The sequence below is a fragment of the Coenobita brevimanus genome, chromosome 35, assembly GCF_032717465.1.
Source record: "Coenobita brevimanus isolate Jiangsu-jjx chromosome 35, ASM3271746v2, whole genome shotgun sequence".
NCBI classification, from domain to species: Eukaryota; Metazoa; Arthropoda; class Malacostraca; order Decapoda; family Coenobitidae; genus Coenobita; species Coenobita brevimanus.
The window spans coordinates 1,575,001-1,592,500 of NC_136988.1; the positions used below are offsets into that span (position 1 = coordinate 1,575,001).

General features: G+C 42.4%; 1 protein-coding gene across 1 annotated transcript in view; it reads left to right on the forward strand.

Annotated features, from left to right (window-relative positions):
• Positions 1-17,500, forward strand: part of LOC145396219 (uncharacterized) — a 40,772-nt gene that overhangs the window by 7,776 nt on the left and 15,496 nt on the right. The window contains exons 8-12 of the mRNA XM_080269653.1: positions 5,709-5,770; positions 10,855-11,028; positions 13,912-14,013; positions 15,846-15,972; positions 17,077-17,159. Coding sequence (XP_080125779.1) covers positions 5,709-5,770; positions 10,855-11,028; positions 13,912-14,013; positions 15,846-15,972; positions 17,077-17,159 — 548 coding nt within the window. The remainder of the gene's footprint in view (positions 1-5,708; positions 5,771-10,854; positions 11,029-13,911; positions 14,014-15,845; positions 15,973-17,076; positions 17,160-17,500) is intronic.

A 17,500-nucleotide genomic window follows, 5' to 3' on the forward strand; every position in this document is an offset into this window, starting at 1 on the left:
AGCCTGTTTGTTTGCCTCTTATTAACCCATTGAGTCCAGGTGATGTCTGTACACCCAAACCTCAATTTAAGGGACCTCCGTTTAAGGGATTTAGGATTTAAGGGAGTCCATATTCTACCTGACAAATGGACAAGACCATTAAAAAATGATAGGTAATGTCCAGGTTATACACATCAATATGTTTCTTTATATAGTACCCGTAAAATAATATTCATAATCATATAAATAAGTAAGATAAGTGAAACAGTCATTGCATTTCATAATAAGATTGTCTTTATATGTGGTAAAACAAGGGACATTTTCAAGTAAGGGACATTTTAAAGTAAGGGACATTTTCAAGTAAAGGACATTTTCAAGTAAGGGACATTTTAAAGTAAGGGACATTTTCAAGTAAGGGACATTTTCAAGTAAGGGACATTTTCAAGTAAGGGACATTTTCAAGTAAGGGACAAGTTGATTCCCCATTTAGTCCCTTAAATCGAGGTTTGATTGTATTAGTGTATTCTTGCAGCTGCCAGGTGTTTATACAGTGAACCCTCGCTGTATTGAACCAGTTGGAAAAAGAGGACAATGGTATATTTAATAGTTCAGTATAGCCTGTGTTTGAAGTTTGGTTTAACAAGGTTTGCTATAGAGAGGGTTGACTGTCATCACCATAGGGAAGGCCTTACGTGTTGACGGGGCTGCTTTAGGCTATATCTGTTACGGGGAATTTGTGTAACCGGTGATATCATGAAATCCGTAGGGAATTCATGAAATGAGTTTAAATTAGGATGGGTCAGTTAAGGTTAGGTTCATTTAGGCTGCAGTTAAGTTAGGCTGGGATATCTAGGTTAAGTTTAGGCCAGGTTAGATTAGGTTAGGTTAGGTTAGGTTTAGATGAATGCTAAGTTATGTTAAGCATTCATCTAAATTAACCTAACCCAACCTCACTAATGTAGCCTAACCTAACCTAACCTAAACTTAACCTAGATGATCCCAGCCTAACTTAACTGCAGCCTAAATTGACCTAACCTTCATTAATCCATCCTAATTTAAACTCATTTTACCAGTTTCCTAGGGATGTAAAGAAATCACAGGTTACAGAAATCCCCTGTAACATATTATCTAACCACTCCAGTTGAAGGATAATTACTGAGCTGAATAAATTGCAAGCATAAAGGCAACAACACACCCTGGGCTCAGTGGGTCTGATGCTGAATCCCGGAGCCATAAGTATGATTACCTCTTTTGTGTTTTGCTGTGAGGAGTACAGACTGCCAAATACCTCTATCAGCTCTTAGTGAAAGGCCTGCAGTATGCTAGAGGAGAGTGTATGTAAGTGAGATGAATGGTGGGAGAGGGAGGGGGAGGCCTAGGATGAGATGGAGGGATGAAGTGGAGAGGTATATGAGAGAGGGGGGTGTGAATTGGGAGCAGGGCGGTGAAGTGGCGGGGGACAGGGCGACATGGGGGTGACTTGTTTGTGGCCACCTCGTATGGGAATAAGGCATCTGGCAATAGGTAGATAGATAGATAGTGTTTACCCATGAAGAGTTTGAATGATCAGTGTAAAGACTGCCAAATACCCCCATCAGCTCTTAGTCTTTGAGGAGGTTAGAGACTTGCAGTTTGATAAAGGTGTCTGGAAAAATGATAGGCTGGTTGCTTGAATTAGATATACAGGTTAAAGGCCTGCAGGAGGGGGGAGAGGGAGGGGGAGGCCAAGGATGAGATGGAGGAATGAAGTGGAGAGGTATATGAGAGAGGGGGGGGTGGTGAGCAGGGCAATGAAATGGCGGGGGACAGGGCGACATGGAGGCAGTTTGTTTGTGACCACCCCTTATGGGATTAAGACGTCTGGCAATAGATAGATAGATAGATAGATAGACAGAAGGCCTGCAGTATGATGGAGCTTTCTGGGGAAAATGATAGGCTGGTTGCTTGAATTATATATACGGTAAAATACGTTGGGTGGTGTTATGGGTGGCATAGGAGGCTGATAGCACCTTTTCCTTAGTGGTTTATTTTGCATATTACAGCAGTCCCTTGAACGCTGTGTACATCGCTTTGCCATTGACGGAGTTTGCATGAACAAAAAAATCGTCAAAAGGCCAAGAATGAGATGGAGGGATGGAGTGGAGAGGTATATGAGAGAGGGGGGTGTGAGCTGGGAGCAGGGCAATGAAATGATGGGGGACAGGGCGACATGGAGGTGCCTTGTTTGTGGCCACCCTTTATGGGATTAAGGCATCTGATAATAGATAAATGGATAGATAGATAGAAAAACATACATCAGGATACTGTACTAAGGTGGCCGATTTGGTAGAGAGGTGGCCTGCAGTTCCAGTGGACCCAGGTTCAAATCCCAACTGGGGCAGGGAATTTAAGTTTCATTATAGGAGGCTTTACGGATCTACCACAGGACCCACCACCATGTTATACAAACACCCCTGCAAATACCAATACACCAGTCCTGTATGAGACCACCCTGGCATGTATTCAGTATGGATGGTGGGTGTTAGTGCCAAAGTAGTGACATGTGGAGGTGTATAATATGTAGAAAGACTGCTGGGCCTCAAGCAGTGAGTTGTGAAACCTGTGCCCAGAGTCAAAATAAAAGAAAATAATAATAATAATAAAATAAAAATAAATTGCCAAGGAAGAGGTGTTAAGAAACCTCCAGAACCACATATAATACAACACATTATCATACTGAGAAGTGTAGTTGGTGATGTGACCTTTTTTTTCCTCTTTCCTTTCTTTAACATGGCCGTTGCAACAAGTTAACTTTTTTCTTCTTTTAACATAGCAGTTGCAACATATTATCTTTTTACTTTCTTTAACCTGACAGTTGCAACTTACAGTCCAGTATATCTTGCAGAGAAAGGTACAGGTGGAGCCAGGTGGGTTGAGGTGTGTGGTTGTGGAACTCACCTTCATCACATAGGTCATTGAGTCAGTGGTGGATTATTGGCCCACTGTCCAGGGATGCAGTGTGTTTCCCTGGGTATTCATTTTACCTGCCAACCCAGAAAATGTAGTGGTAGGCGGCGATGACCATCTTGCACTCACTTCATGTAGTTTTACCTACTTCTTCCTTCACCTTTATCATCCCTGTTCTGTGTCTGCCCCCGTCTTTTCCTCTTTCTCCCATCCTTGCTGTCTCTTTTTATTAATCTTTCCTCTTCAGGCGGCTCCACACTGGGTGACAAGCCTAGTGGTTCTTGTAACCCAGGAAACCATTTACAGTGCTGGGTGGTAACCATATAACCAAATAATGGGGTGATGTGGAGGCTACTATGGTGCCTTTGTTAACTGGGTGCAGACACACAAATGTGGCATCCATTAGGGTACCAAATCTCCACACTCCTCCCCACTCTTCGTTGTGATGAGTCACTGTCCACCACAAGGGAACACTGGGTCACTGCTTGGCATGGCCCTGCAGGAGGGGTTGCTTGTGTGCAGTTGATGAGTCTGCCTGGCCAGACAAACGGGTTACTCAGTGACAACATTCCACCCAGTGTGAGTTGGTTGGTAAAATGAGTATCAAGGGTAACACCAAGGGTAGGTAATTGTGGTAACCTGGATGATGCAGTGGCCTTGTGTTCTAGGATAGTTTTTTTTTTTTTTTTTTTTTTTTTTTTTTTAATGCGAGGTAGAGGGAACCAAAGGCTGAGCCCGCAAAATGGTCCTTCCAAGAAAAAAACAAAAACAGTACAAAAGAGAGTTAATCTACCACTACAGACTCAGATAAGTTTTGGAAGTGAGCGCCACAACCAAGCACCTTGTAGCCTCTGCCTCCACCTTTACATCTCCCAGCGGCTGTTTTTGAATCCTGAATCCTGGTGCATTAGTTGTATCATCCTGTAGCCTAGTGCAGCTGTAGCTTGGCATTGATACCTCTGGATGTGATATATATTTTTTTAGTTCATTTACACTAACATGGCCCAGAATTTCCTCCTTTTGCATCTAAATTCATGTAGCTCAGAGGCAGAAAAACACAGTCCTGCAGCTTTACATCCTTCCCATAGCACTTCTTCATGGCTAGCATCATAGTTTAGTGCTAATCTCTTGTTACAGCTGAGCATGCAAGGTGGAGAGATGTTAATTTTTGGGCAAGTTAGTGTAAACAGGATATTGTTTGTTTGGTATCATTTATGCTTGTGACACTGCATAGAATTTTGGCATATTAATGTGGTTATCTTTGTGCTTACAACATTGCCTAGATTTTTATTATTTAATTTGATGCTCTTCAGTAAATTCCTTATTGAAGTCCTTGTTATATATATATTTTTTTCCACAGTCCACATTTATTCATAGAAAACTTGTATATTGAACCTGTACCACTCTAGTTCTCTCTCTCTCTCTCTCTCTCTCTCTGCTTTCACTGACCAATCTTTGTGACCATCATTATATTTCATTGTTGGTCTGTCATAATTACTCAGTATTGAAGATGGAGAGATGGTAATGTTAGGCCAAGTTAAAGTGAAAAGAGTATACCTGTGGAACTATGGAAAAACTTTTGATATTTTGCAAAGCATCTCTGATATACAGTATAACAAGGACTTACTCTACAGGCTGACTCACAAGATTTTTGAGAAACTGTAGGATATTTTAGGGCTGATTTTAAGCAGAAGATACTGTATCAACGTGTGTTCAGTTGACAGCGTGTGAGTTTTAGGTTATGGGGAAGATTAAAATGCTGGCAGAGATTGAGCAGCGTGGAGAGCCAAGGCCGATGCATACAAGCACGTTTGAGCCTTTCTAAACTTCACTAATTTGCAGTATCTATCTATCTATTGCCAGACGCCTCAATCCCGTTCGGGGTGGCCACAAACAAATTGCCTCCACGTTGCCCTGTCCCTCGCCATTTCACTGCCCTGCTCCCAACTCACACACCCCTCTCTCATATACCTCTCCACCCCATCCCTCCAGTATGATACAGTATTATAAATCGTATTATAAATAGAGGTGGTTTGGCCATGTGGAGAGGATGGAGAGTGAGAGACTAATGAGGAGTGTGTATGTGAGTGAGGTGGAGGGGGGGAGAGGGAGGAGGAGGCCAAGGTTGAGATGGAGGGATGGAATGGAGAGGTATGTGAGAGAGGGGGGTGTGAATTGGGAACAGGGCAGTGAAATGGCAGGGGACAGGGCAACATGGAGGCGATTTGTTTGTGGCCACCCCTTACGGGATTAAGCCGTCTGGCAATAGATAGATAGATTTAGTGATACCTTTATGCATGAATTATAAGGAAGACCATTTTCACCCATAAGGTCATCAGTAAATCTATCTGTCTATCTATCTATAGCCCGACGCCCTAATCCCACAAAGGGTGGCCGCAGACAAAATGCCTCCAAGTCACTCTGTCACCCACCATTTGACTACCCTCCCCCCAACTCACCCCCCCCTCCCTCATATACCTCTCAACTCCATCCCTCCTTCTCATCCTCGGTCTACTCCTCCCTCTCCCTCCCTCCACCTCACCTACATACACCCTCTTAGTCAGTCTTTCATTCGCCATTCTCTGTTCTCAGTAAATCCAGCTCCAACATGATTGAAAAATGAGCCCATGTTGATAGAGCATTTTCACTCCAAATTAGCCCTAGAATAAGCTAAAGTTAAAAAAATAAATAAATAAGAATAAAAAAACTGGTGGGTCAGCCTGTGTAGTGTATCTTTTGAGTTGCTTGTCTGCCACCCTGTCTAACCTCCATCACCTTTTCAGTTAACCTTTCTAGATATGAGTATTTATATCGGGGTCACAGAGTCGGGCCTCTATGGAGTAAGGTGAGTCCTTCTGCGTACGTTTTTTTCCCCTTTTGCTTGTCGTTTTCCTTCATTCTTCCCCCTCTTCCTAAACCAAACCTCACCCCATCCCTGTGTGGGAAAGAGATGGGATGATGATGATGATGATGATGATAATGATGATGATGATGATGATGATAATGACTGTACCTTTTTCACTTTTTGCTTTTCGTTTACACACAACTCCCTCACACTGATAAACAGGGTCTTGGGTCTGGTTAGTACTTGGATGGGTGACCGCCTAGGAACACCAGATGCTGTTGGCATCCCTACGTGTCAAGTGGGGTTGGTGGAGGATTAGTGCCCCTCCCTGTAAAACAATTAACTCTAAGCCCTTGGCCACCCTGTTTGGGATACATGGCGTCTGGCAATGAAATGATGCTTTTCGTTTTCTTACATTCTTCTCCCTCTTCCTAATCCAAACCTCACCCCATCCATGTGTGGGAAAGAGACTGGATGATGATGGTAATGATGATATGATGATGATGGTGATGATGATGATGATGATGATGATATTCTTCTCTCTCTTTCTGAACCAAGCCTCACCTCATGTGTGGGAAAGAGACGGGATGATGATGATGACTGATAGTAATGACGATGATGATGATGACAACAATGATGATGATAACAGTGATGATGATGATGATGATGACTGACAGTGATGATGGTGACAGTGATGATGATGATGATAATAACAATCTCAATTACAGTGACCATTTTTGTAGTTGCATATTTTTTTCGGAGTGATCCATAAATAACACTCTCCTGTACAGTATTGTGTCCTGTGGGGGATGGCTCAGTCTGCTGGTGTGGGGGGAGCAGATATTTAGGCAGCTTCAACCATGCAGTCTATCATATACAAATTAGATACTGTTAGGAATGAAAGGGTTAAGGGGAGGGGATGATGATATGGATAAAACACTGGTATATGCCGTTCACAATAACTTGGCCCAGATTTTCGTCCTCTTGCAGCTTATTTCACATAGCTCAGTGGCATAAGAAGACAGTACTATGGCTCTGCATTTTCTCCATAGCACCAGGATCATATATATATTTTTTTTTCTTTTGTTTTTTTCTTTTTTTTTTAATAATAGCAGATGATACTGTGTTGTTAAGTGAAGACCGAAGGGGAGCTGCAAGGCTTGGTGGATGAGTTTGGGAGAGTGTGTAAGAAACGGAATCTAAAGGTGAATGTAGGGAAGAGTAAAGTGATGGTCTTTGAGAGAGGCGAAGTCAGTGAGTGTACAGTGAGATTGGATGGGGAGGAACTGGAAAATGTGAGTACGTTTAAGTACTTGGGTAGTGTGATGAGTAAGGATGGAAGTTTAGAGGGTGAAGTGCTTGAAAGGGTACAGCAAGGAAGAAAGGTTGCTGGTTCCTTGAAAGCAGTGATAAGAAACAGGGAAGTGAGCATGGAAGTGAAAAAGTTACTACATGACAGTATTGTGATACCAACTCTAACGTACGGAAGTGAAGCTTGGACGTTGTTGGAAGGACACAAGTCAAGAGTGAGAGCAGTGGAAATGAGTTATTTAAGAGGAGCCTGTAGAGTCACATGGAGAGACAGGCTGACAAATGAGGATATAAAGGAGCGTTGTGGTGTGGATGTGGATGTGATAGGAAATGTTAGGAGGAACACACTGAGTTGGTTTGGCCATGTGGAGAGGATAGAGAGTGAGAGACTGATGAGGAGAGTGTATATGAGTGAGGTGGAAGGAGGGAGAGGGAGGGGGAGACAGAGGATGAGGTGGAGGGATGGAGTGGAGAGGTATATGAGAGGGGGCAGTGTGAGCTGGGAGCAGGGCAGTGAAATGGTGGGGGACAGAGCGACATGGAGGCGATTTGTTTGTGGCCACCCCTTATGGGATTAAGGCGTCTGGCAATAGATAGATAGATAGGAAGGGAAAACAAATGAATTAAAAAAAAAAATCCATGCACAGAATTGCTGGTGTCCTCCATTAATAAAAAATCTGTAACAGTTGGACTTGAACAGTTGTGGGTTGACATTTGGAGGGAAACAACTCTGGGGAAGCGAGTTCCAGAGAGATGCAGTTCAGAGAATAAAAGAATTCTGATAGGCAGAAGTTCTGCAATATGGCAGTGTGACATTCCAGTCATGAATGCTACCAGAGTTTGAGAGATGGCACTTTTAGGCCAGGTTAACCCGTTAACTGCTCTATACAGCCTGGGCTGTTCCGAGTGCGACTGCTCAATACAGGTCTGGCTGCGCAGGTGAATTTCAAATATAGTGCCATAGTGACCAAGGCCGAGCCATGCAAGCATGTTTGAGCCTTCAAAACCGAAACCAAAAACGAAACCAAAAACCATACATTTCAATAGGGAGTCAGACACTTGGATGTTCATCCATGGCTTTACCAAGGTAAATATTGAGCTAATATTTCATTACTATATACTTTGGCATGTGTTCTGTCAATTCCTAAGACAAAATTTGGCCTTTGGGAAATTTCATTTTTACTCCTATGTCTGCGCACTACAGACACCTCCAAAAACCGCCATGCGCAGTTAATGTGTTAAAGACACATGAGGAAGAGGGGAGTGAGTTAGGGGGAGGGCAGTCAGATGATGGGTGACAGAGCGACTTGGAGGTGTTTTGTCTGCAGCCACCCTTTCTGGGATTAGGGCGTCGGGCTATAGATAGATAGTTAAAGATAGTATGGTTCTGACTGAGCCGTTCCCACAACGCACAATGAATCCCCCAGCAGGCTAGAACCAGAGTGTCATATATGAACCAGCTTGTATGTGCCGCCCTGTTGGTCAGTCCATAAAGGAACAGATCTTGAATTTGGCTGTCATTTGTATATTCAGTACTGTATTGTTTTTGTTTTTTTCTTGAAAGGAACAGTTTGTGGGCTCCTGGCCTTTGGTTCCTTCTTTTTTGCATTAAAAAAAAAATATCTGGACAGCAGTTGCTGAGCCTTGGGTCCCTACACTCCGAAGGGCAAAGTGGGATTGGGAGTTCACTTTTACTTGGAAGATTCAAGTGGAAGACTTTGAAGGATGACTGCATGGATGTTTTGGGCATGAATAGCCAAGCACTGTTGATGGGCTTTTCTTTGTTACTATGTTCTCATTTTGCTCTGCATCCTGCTTGCCATTTGGAGTAAATTTTAGGCAGTGATGATGGTATTTGTAATGATTAATAGAAAAAATAATGAATGTACTACCTGACACAAAGATGTTCATGTGCATTATTGAGAAAGTTTTTTTTTTTTATGGAAGAAGGAATCATAGCCCAAAAGCCTGCAAGATTGTTCCCACCAAGAAAAAATAAAAAGATAACAGGGCCAAATTCAGGATCCGTTCATTTCGAGATGCCTGGACACACTGCGTGTGATAGACTGGAGGTCATAGGCAGTAGGAAGCACAGACAGAGGAAGACAGTTACTGAGTTGACCTGTTCCATACATTAAGGTCTGGGAGTAATAGTCAACTCATGCATCAGAGAGTTGGACAGAAAAAGGATGAGAATTTGTTGGTAGGTGGGTGCTACATGCCCGCTATAGTGGTGTAGGGATGTAAGCAGACAGTTCAGAGGAGCAGTGACCATTGCAGTAGCGATAGAAAAGAGTTGAAGATGCAACAGTGCAGCAGAGAGACAGAGGTTGAAGGGAGCCAGTAAGAGGAGGAGAGTTAATGAGGTGAAAAGCCTTTGACTCAACTTTCTTAAGAAGAGCTGTATGTGGGGAGCCTCCCCACATGTGAGAGTTGTACACTACATGGGCAAATAAAACCGTGTATAAAGTCAACAACTGTGCAGGAGTAAAGAAGGCATGGAGTCCGCTTAGCACACCCAATCTCTTGGAAGCAGATTTTACAAGAGAGGTAATATAATTTTTCCCAGATAAATCCTGAGAGAATGAAACCCCAAGTATGTTCAAAGATGATGGAGGATTGAGTTGGCTATTGTTAAATTTGAGGATACTCCTGCAGAAGATGTTGTCGGGTCAGTAGATGGAAGAATTGAGTTTTTGATTAATTTAAAACAACACAATTACTTTTACCCCAGTCAGAGATATGAGCCAAGTTGGACAACAGGTGTGCCATAGCCTCACCCCTTGTTTGTTGAAGTAACTGCTGAGATGGAGCTGTGGAAAGTGAATGGAATGGTGAAGGGTGGAGTCTTTGGTGTATGAATGGATAGAGTTAGATGTATAGCTTAGATGGTCATTGATGAATAGAAGGAAGAGAGTTGGTGATAGGATAGAGCCCTGAGGAACACACTGTTGATAGCTGTGGGAGGAGAACAGTGGTCATCTTCAACAGCAGCTATAGAACGACCAGATTGGAAGCTGTGGATGAAGGCATAGGTAGAAGGAGAGAAACTGCATGCTTGTACTCAGATCTAGCCAATACCCACAGATAATTATGTGCTCTTTGGCCCTGATTCAGAGTGGACTTCCTGGAGATAGAGAGAGAGAGAGAGCAAGCAAGAGAGAGAGAGAGAGAGAGAGAGAGAGAGAGATGAGCAAGCAAGTAAGAGAGAGAAAAAAAACTAAATTTCCCCCTGCCCACACTGATGGTCAAAGGTGGACTTCCTGGAGATAGAGAGAGACTGTGAGAGCAAGCAAGAGAGAGAGAGAGAGAGCGAGTGAGCAAGCAAGCAAGCAAGCAAGAGAGAGAGAGAAAAAACTAAATCTATCCTTGCCGCACACAGATGGTCACGCCCCCACCGCCCCCTCTTTGCCGTGAACTTTCCCGAGTGAGAGCAAGCAAGAGAGAGAGAGAGAGAGAGCGAGCAAGCAAGCAAGCAAGAGGGAGAGAAAAAAACTAAATCTCTCCCTGCCTTACGCAGATGGTCACGCCCCCTCTGCCCCCTCTTTGCCGTGAACTTTCCCGAGTGAGAGCAAGCAAGAGAGAGAGAGAGAAAGAGAGAGAGAGTAAGCAAGAGAGAGAAAAAAACTAAGTCAACCCCTGCCGCACACAGATGGTCACGCCCCCTCCGCCCCCTCTTTGCCATGAACTTTCCCGAGTGAGAGCAAGCAAGAGAGAGAGAGAGAGTAAGCAAGAGAGAGAGAAAAAACTAACTCTCTCCCTGCCGCACACAGATGGTCACGCCCCCTCCGCCCCCTCTTTGCCGTGAACTTTCCTGAGATGCGTCAGATCCGCCGGTCCTTCCGTAATCTGCGCCGCACCCTGCCCGATGTCGTCAACGTCCTCTTCCTCTACTTCTTCAGCCTGTCCATCTTTGCGCTTATGGCCTACAAGCTGTTTGGGGAGAGGTGAGGAAGACGTTTGTGATTGGTGTATGTATGTGGTTAGTTTCCATTGTGTGTATTAAGCTTCTCTCTCTCTCTCTTTCTCTCTCTCTTCATTGGTGTTTGTGTTTTGTTAGTTTCCATTTTGTGTTTTAATTCTCTCTCTCTCTCTCTCTATCACGGTCTATTCAGCAGGTCAAAACTAAATCTATTGTTAAGGTTTTGAATTTATATAAAACTTCCCTGCCGCGATAGTGAAGATAGCCAATACCAATAACATACCTATAGCACGTTCACTCTAACTTGGCAGGGCTTTTCCTCTCTTGCAGCATACTTTTCACAGATTAATGCCAGAATGAGGAAATGCCTCCGTTTCACATTCTTTTCATAGTTCTTCCTCTCGACTTATTTTACTCTAACGTGGCCCAGATTTCCACATATCTCACTGGCAGAAGAGATCCAGAAGAGATCATTGCTATGGCACTGTAACTTTTCCATAGCACTTCTTCGTGACAGGCACCGTATTCTAAAGTTAATATATTGGAATGGCTCAGCATTAAAGATGGGTGATGATAGTTTTAGGCCAAGTTAGAGTGAAAAGGGTACAGCAGCATACTCTAGTGTTAGTCTCCTGTCTCAGCGCAGTATTCAAAATGGAGAGATGGGAAAATTATGCTAAATTTAAGTGAACAGAAGAATTATGGGTAGACATGGGGAGGATGGAGAGTGAGAGACTGATGAGGAGAGTGTATGTGAGTGAAGTGGAGGGTGGGAGAGGGAAGAGGAGGCCAAAGATGTGGTGGGTAGACATGGAGAGGATGGAGAGTGAGAGACTGATGAGGAGAGTGTATGTGAGTGAGATGGAGGGTGGGAGAGGGAGGGGGAGGCCAAGGATAAGGTGGAGGGATGGAGTGGAGAGGTATATGAGAAATGGGGGTGTGTGAGCTGGGAGCAGAGCAGTGAAATGGCAGAGGACAGGGCGACATGGAGGCAGTTTGTTTGTGGCCACCCCTTACGGGATTAATGCGTCTGGCAATAGATAGATAGATAGATTGATGGTAAATGGATGGGTGAGAAAGAGAGGATAGGATAGAACGAGATTAGGGAATTGACAGGCGGTTGGACTTGTTGGATGAATTTTTTCCTAATGAGTGTAAAATCAGGGTTTGGCACCTCTTTTTAAATTGACAGTTATTGGCACCTCTTTTTAAATTGACAGTTATTGGCACCTCTTTTTAAATTGACAGTTATTGGCACCTCTTTTTAAATTGACAGTTATTGGCACCTCTTTTTAAATTGACAGTTATTGGCACCTCTTTTTAAATTGACAGTTATTGGTACTTCTTTTTAAATTGACAGTTATTGGCACTTCTTTTTAAATTGACAGTTATTGGCACCTCTTTTTAAATTGACAGTTATTGGCACTTCTTTTTAAATTGACAGTTATTGGCACCTCTTTTTGAATTGACAGTTATTGGCACCTCTTTTTAAATGAGTTATTGGCACTTCTTTTTAAATTGACAGTTATTGGCACTTCTTTTTAAATTGACAGTTATTGGCACCTCTTTTTAAATGAGTTATTGGCACTTCTTTTTAAATTGACAGTTATTGGCACTTCTTTTTAAATTGACAGTTATGGGCACTTCTTTTTAAATTGACAGTTATGGGCACTTCTTTTTAAATTGACAGTTATTGGCACTTCTTTTTATATTGACAGTTATTGGCACCTCTTTTTAAATTGACAGTTATTGGCACTTCTTTTTAAATTGACAGTTATTGGCACTTCTTTATAATTTGACAGTCATTGGCACTTCTTTTTAAATTGACAGTTATTGGCACTTCTTTTTAAATTGACAGTTATTGGCACCTCTTTTTAAATTGACAGTTATTGGCACCTCTTTTTAAATTGACAGTTATTGGCACCTCTTTTTAAATTGACAGTTATTGGCACTTCTTTTTATATTGACAGTTATTGGCACCTCTTTTTAAATTGACAGTTATTGGCACTTCTTTTTAAATTGACAGTTATTGGCACCTCTTTTTAAATTGACAGTTATTGGCACCTCTTTTTAAATTGACAGTTATTGGCACTTCTTTTTAAATTGACAGTTATTGGCACTTCTTTTTATATTGACAGTTATTGGCACCTCTTTTTAAATTGACAGTTATTGGCACCTCTTTTTAAATTGACAGTTATTGGCACTTCTTTTTAAATTGACAGTTATTGGCACCTCTTTTTAAATTGACAGTTATTGGCACTTCTTTTTAAATTGACAGTTATTGGCACTTCTTTTTATATTGACAGTTATTGGCACTTCTTTTTAAATGGACAGTCATTGGCACTTCTTTATAATTTGACAGTCATTGGCACTTTTTAAATTGACAGTCATTGGCACTCCTTTTTATATTGACAGTTATTGGCACTTCTTTTTAAATTGACAGTCACTGGATTTTTAACTGTCATGTAAAGCCAGGACTCCAGGGGCTTGAAAGGGAATGTGGCTTATTCATTTGGGCAAGCGTGGTTAGTATCTCACTCTGTCAAGTTTTTTTTCCTGTTTCTTTAGACTCTGCCTCACTGTGGGATTGGAGAGGAGGTGTCTGTGATGATGATGATGATGATGATGATAGTAATAATGACAGTGGTGATGGTGATGATGATGATGACAGTGATGATGATGATGATGATAAAGAGAACAAGGTGATGGTGATGATGATGGTGGTGATGATGATGATGGTGATGATGATGATGACAGTGATATTGATGATGATGATAAAGAGAACAAGGTGATGATGGTGATGATGACAGTGATGATGATGATGATGATGACAGTGATGACAGTGATGATGATGATGGTGATGGTAAAGAGAACAAGGTATAATTTCATCTCCGTTTCTTCCCACCAGGGGGCTGAAGTGGGTGGATGGACGGCCCTATTTTGTCAACTACTGGGACAGCATCTTCGACCTCTATGTCCTCGTCACCACCGCCAACAACCCAGATGTCATGTGAGAGAGGAAGAGAGAGAGGGAGGGAGAAAAAGGGAGGGGAGGGAGAGAGGGAGGGAAGGGGAGGCATAGGAGGAAATGGTGGAGGAAAGTTTATGCAAGAAGTGAGGAAAGAAGGAATGAAAAGAGGAGAGAAGTGAGATACAGGGGAATAGAAGGTAGAGGGAAGTGAGAGAGAGAGAGAGAAAGGAGGGAGGGAGGTAGAGGAGGAAAGGAGGAAAGTTTATGCAAGAAGTGAGGAAAGAAGGAATGAAAAGAGGAGGGAAGCGAGATACAGGGGAGTACAAGGTAGAGAGAAGTGAGGGAGGAACAGAGAAGGGAGGAGTGAGAAAGAGAAGGGAATGGAGGAGAGGAAGATGGAAGAGAGAATGACAAGAGAGAGGAACTAAGACTGAAGTGATTACAGTGTCTGCTTGGGGGGAAAAAAAAATCAATAAAAAGGCCCATAGAAAAGAAAAAATGTACATACTTTGAACCCTCATTATATTAAACTAATTGGTAGGACGAGGCTGACGATATATCCAGTAGTTTTGGTATATCGGACATTTGGTGTACGTTATATTGTACCCAGAATTGATGTACGCTAAATCTTGTTCAGTGTTCACAGGTTTATTTCAGTTTTGTGTGGGTTGATGCTGTGTAGCTTTATGTAATACAGATTATTATTATACGTTTCAGTCAGTGATAAGCAACAGACCAGAAAAAATGACAAAAATTACTCTTTATTTACTTTTCGTTGTGTCTGGTGGCTGTACAGTATCCGCGTGCAATGTCAACCCTTATTTTGATGTAGAATAAAGTTGTTCAGTAGGGTCAGGGTGGTCAGTATTACCTATGTTTAGTTGGACGAGGTTCAGTATGAGAAAAGTATAGCATACATGTGAAAAAAAAAATAATGATAAGCAAGAGGCGAGTAGTGCTGTACTGATCAATGCATTCATTTTCATTCATTCATTCATTCATCATCCAGTCCTGTGTTGCCCCATGAGGAGCATAGGAGCCCGGGGCTAGGCAGGTTGGTCCTGGCATTTAAGATGAAAGTGACCAGCCTCACTCATCCCAGAGTAGCATTATGTGAGCAATAAACCCCAACCACCCCTTGGACATAAACTTGGCCAGGCTCAATCTGATTGGAGCACCTTAATTACCCACTGAACCACAAGGTGCCATAGTTTGGTTTTATGGTTACCACCCAGCGTAGTAAATGATTTCCTGGTGTACAGGAAACTGGCTTGTCACTCAGTGTAGAGTCACCCGTAGACAGAAGGAAAAGGAAAGAATGAAGGAAAGAAAAACAGAAGAGGAAGGAAGGAAAGAAGAAAGAAACATCAGTCACCCAAGAGCAGCATTACATTGAGTGGGTGAGTGGGTGGTGAGTGCCCCCACCTACCACTTATTATTGTTTTCCATCTACTGTATCTATCTATTGCCAGACGCCATAATCCCTTAAAGGGTGGCCATTGCCTTTGAGTTATTTGTTTTACGGGGAGGGGCACTAACCCTCCACCAACCCACTTGTTGACATGTAGGGAACACGTATGGTTTGGTTATATGGTTACCACCCAGCGTTGTAAATGGTTTCCTGGCTTACAGGAAACCATTGGGCTTGTCAGAGTAAAGCCACCTGTAAAGGAAAGAAAAGCAATAAGAAGTGACAGGAAAGATGAGAGAAGTAGGAAGAGAGGGGGCAGGCACAGAAAAAGAATGATAAAGGCTAAGGAAGAAGTAGGCAGCACTACATCAAGTGAGTGCATGATGGGGAGAAATAGGAAGAGTGGAGGGCAGGCACTTTATTTTTTTATATTTTACTATTATTATTATTTTTTTTTTAGGATGCCGGCATTTGATGAGTCGATCTACTACGTGATCTTCTTTGTGGCGTTCCTGATCATCTGTTATTTTATCTACATGAACATCATCCTGGCCGTCATCTACAATAACTATCGCAAACACCTCAAGGCAAGCGAACTGTCTGATTTTACTCTGTCTTGGCCTAAAATTGCCATCTCACCATCTTTAACGATCAGGGATTTCTGGCACCCCTTTTTAACGTGGTAGCGTCTGGATTGACTCTGTCGAATACGATATGTGAAGCTACAAAACGTGGTGAATGTTTTTGGCGTATCCGATAGAGCCAGGATTCCGGGGGCTTAAATGATGAGTGAATGGAAGCGTGGCCCATTGGATAGGTCAGTTTTGGGCTGTCTGGACATTGCTACTCCCCACCCTGCCCTTGGGTGGGAAAGGAGGTCTGGATGATGATGATGATGATGATGATGATGATGATGTAACAGTAGATTAGCACTGGAATAAGATAGATAGATAAATAGACATAGATATACAGATAGAAAGATAGAAACAGATAGACAGGTATTTAGATAGATAGTCAGACAGATACTGACAGAGATTGATAGGTAAATAGGCAGGTAAACAAACAGAGATAGACAGATAGATAGATAGATAGATAGACAGAAGTAGACAGACAGACAGACAGTTGATAAGTAGCTAGAGGTTTAATGAGGCAGATAGATAGATAGATAGACAGATTGGTAGATAAACAGACAGATAGATAGATAGATGTTTATGAAGGGATTATATCACTTATTTACAGAATAAGGTGTGGAAGTTGGTGTTAAGGAAGAGACAGACAGACAGACACACCCAGATAGATAGATAGATAGATAGATATAAAGGTAGATAGATGTTTAATGAAAATTTATTGTACTTCCCTACCGAATGAGGTGGAGAAATGGTGTATAGAAGGGGACAGATATAAAGATAGATAGACAATTAGATATATAGATTGTCAGATAGATAGACCGATAGATAGATAGGCAGATAGATGGATAGATATATGGGTAGATAGATTTTTTTAATGATGATTTATTGTACATCTCTACAAAATGAGGTGCAGAGATGGTGTTCAGCAAGAGACAGTCACACAGATATACAAATAGATATATACATAGATAGATAGATAGGTAGATTGATAGCTAGACAGATAGATAGAAAGAGAGATAGATAGATAGATATTTGACAAGCATTTACCATACGTTTCTACAGAATGAGGTGCGGAAGATGGTGTTCAGCAAGAGACAGCAGCTCAGCAAGGCGTTTGAGTTCTTGGCCGTCCGTCGTGGAAATAAGTAAGTTGAGGAGAGGGAGACCAAGGATGAGGTGGAGGGATGAAGTGGGGAGATATAAGAGAGAGGAGGTGTGACTTGGAGGGAGGGCAGCTAATTGACAAAGGACAGAGTGACCTGGAGAGGATTTTGTTTGTGGCCACCCCTTATGATAGATTGAGATGGTTTGGGCATGTGGAGAGGAAGGATGGGACTGGAGTGTATTGGTGTTGTGATGAGGAGGGGTAGACTGAGATGGTTTGGGCATGTGGAGAGGAAGGATGGGACTGGAGTGTATTGGTGTTGTGATGAGGAGGGGTAGACTGAGATGGTTTGGGCATGTGGAGAGGATGAGGGATGACAGT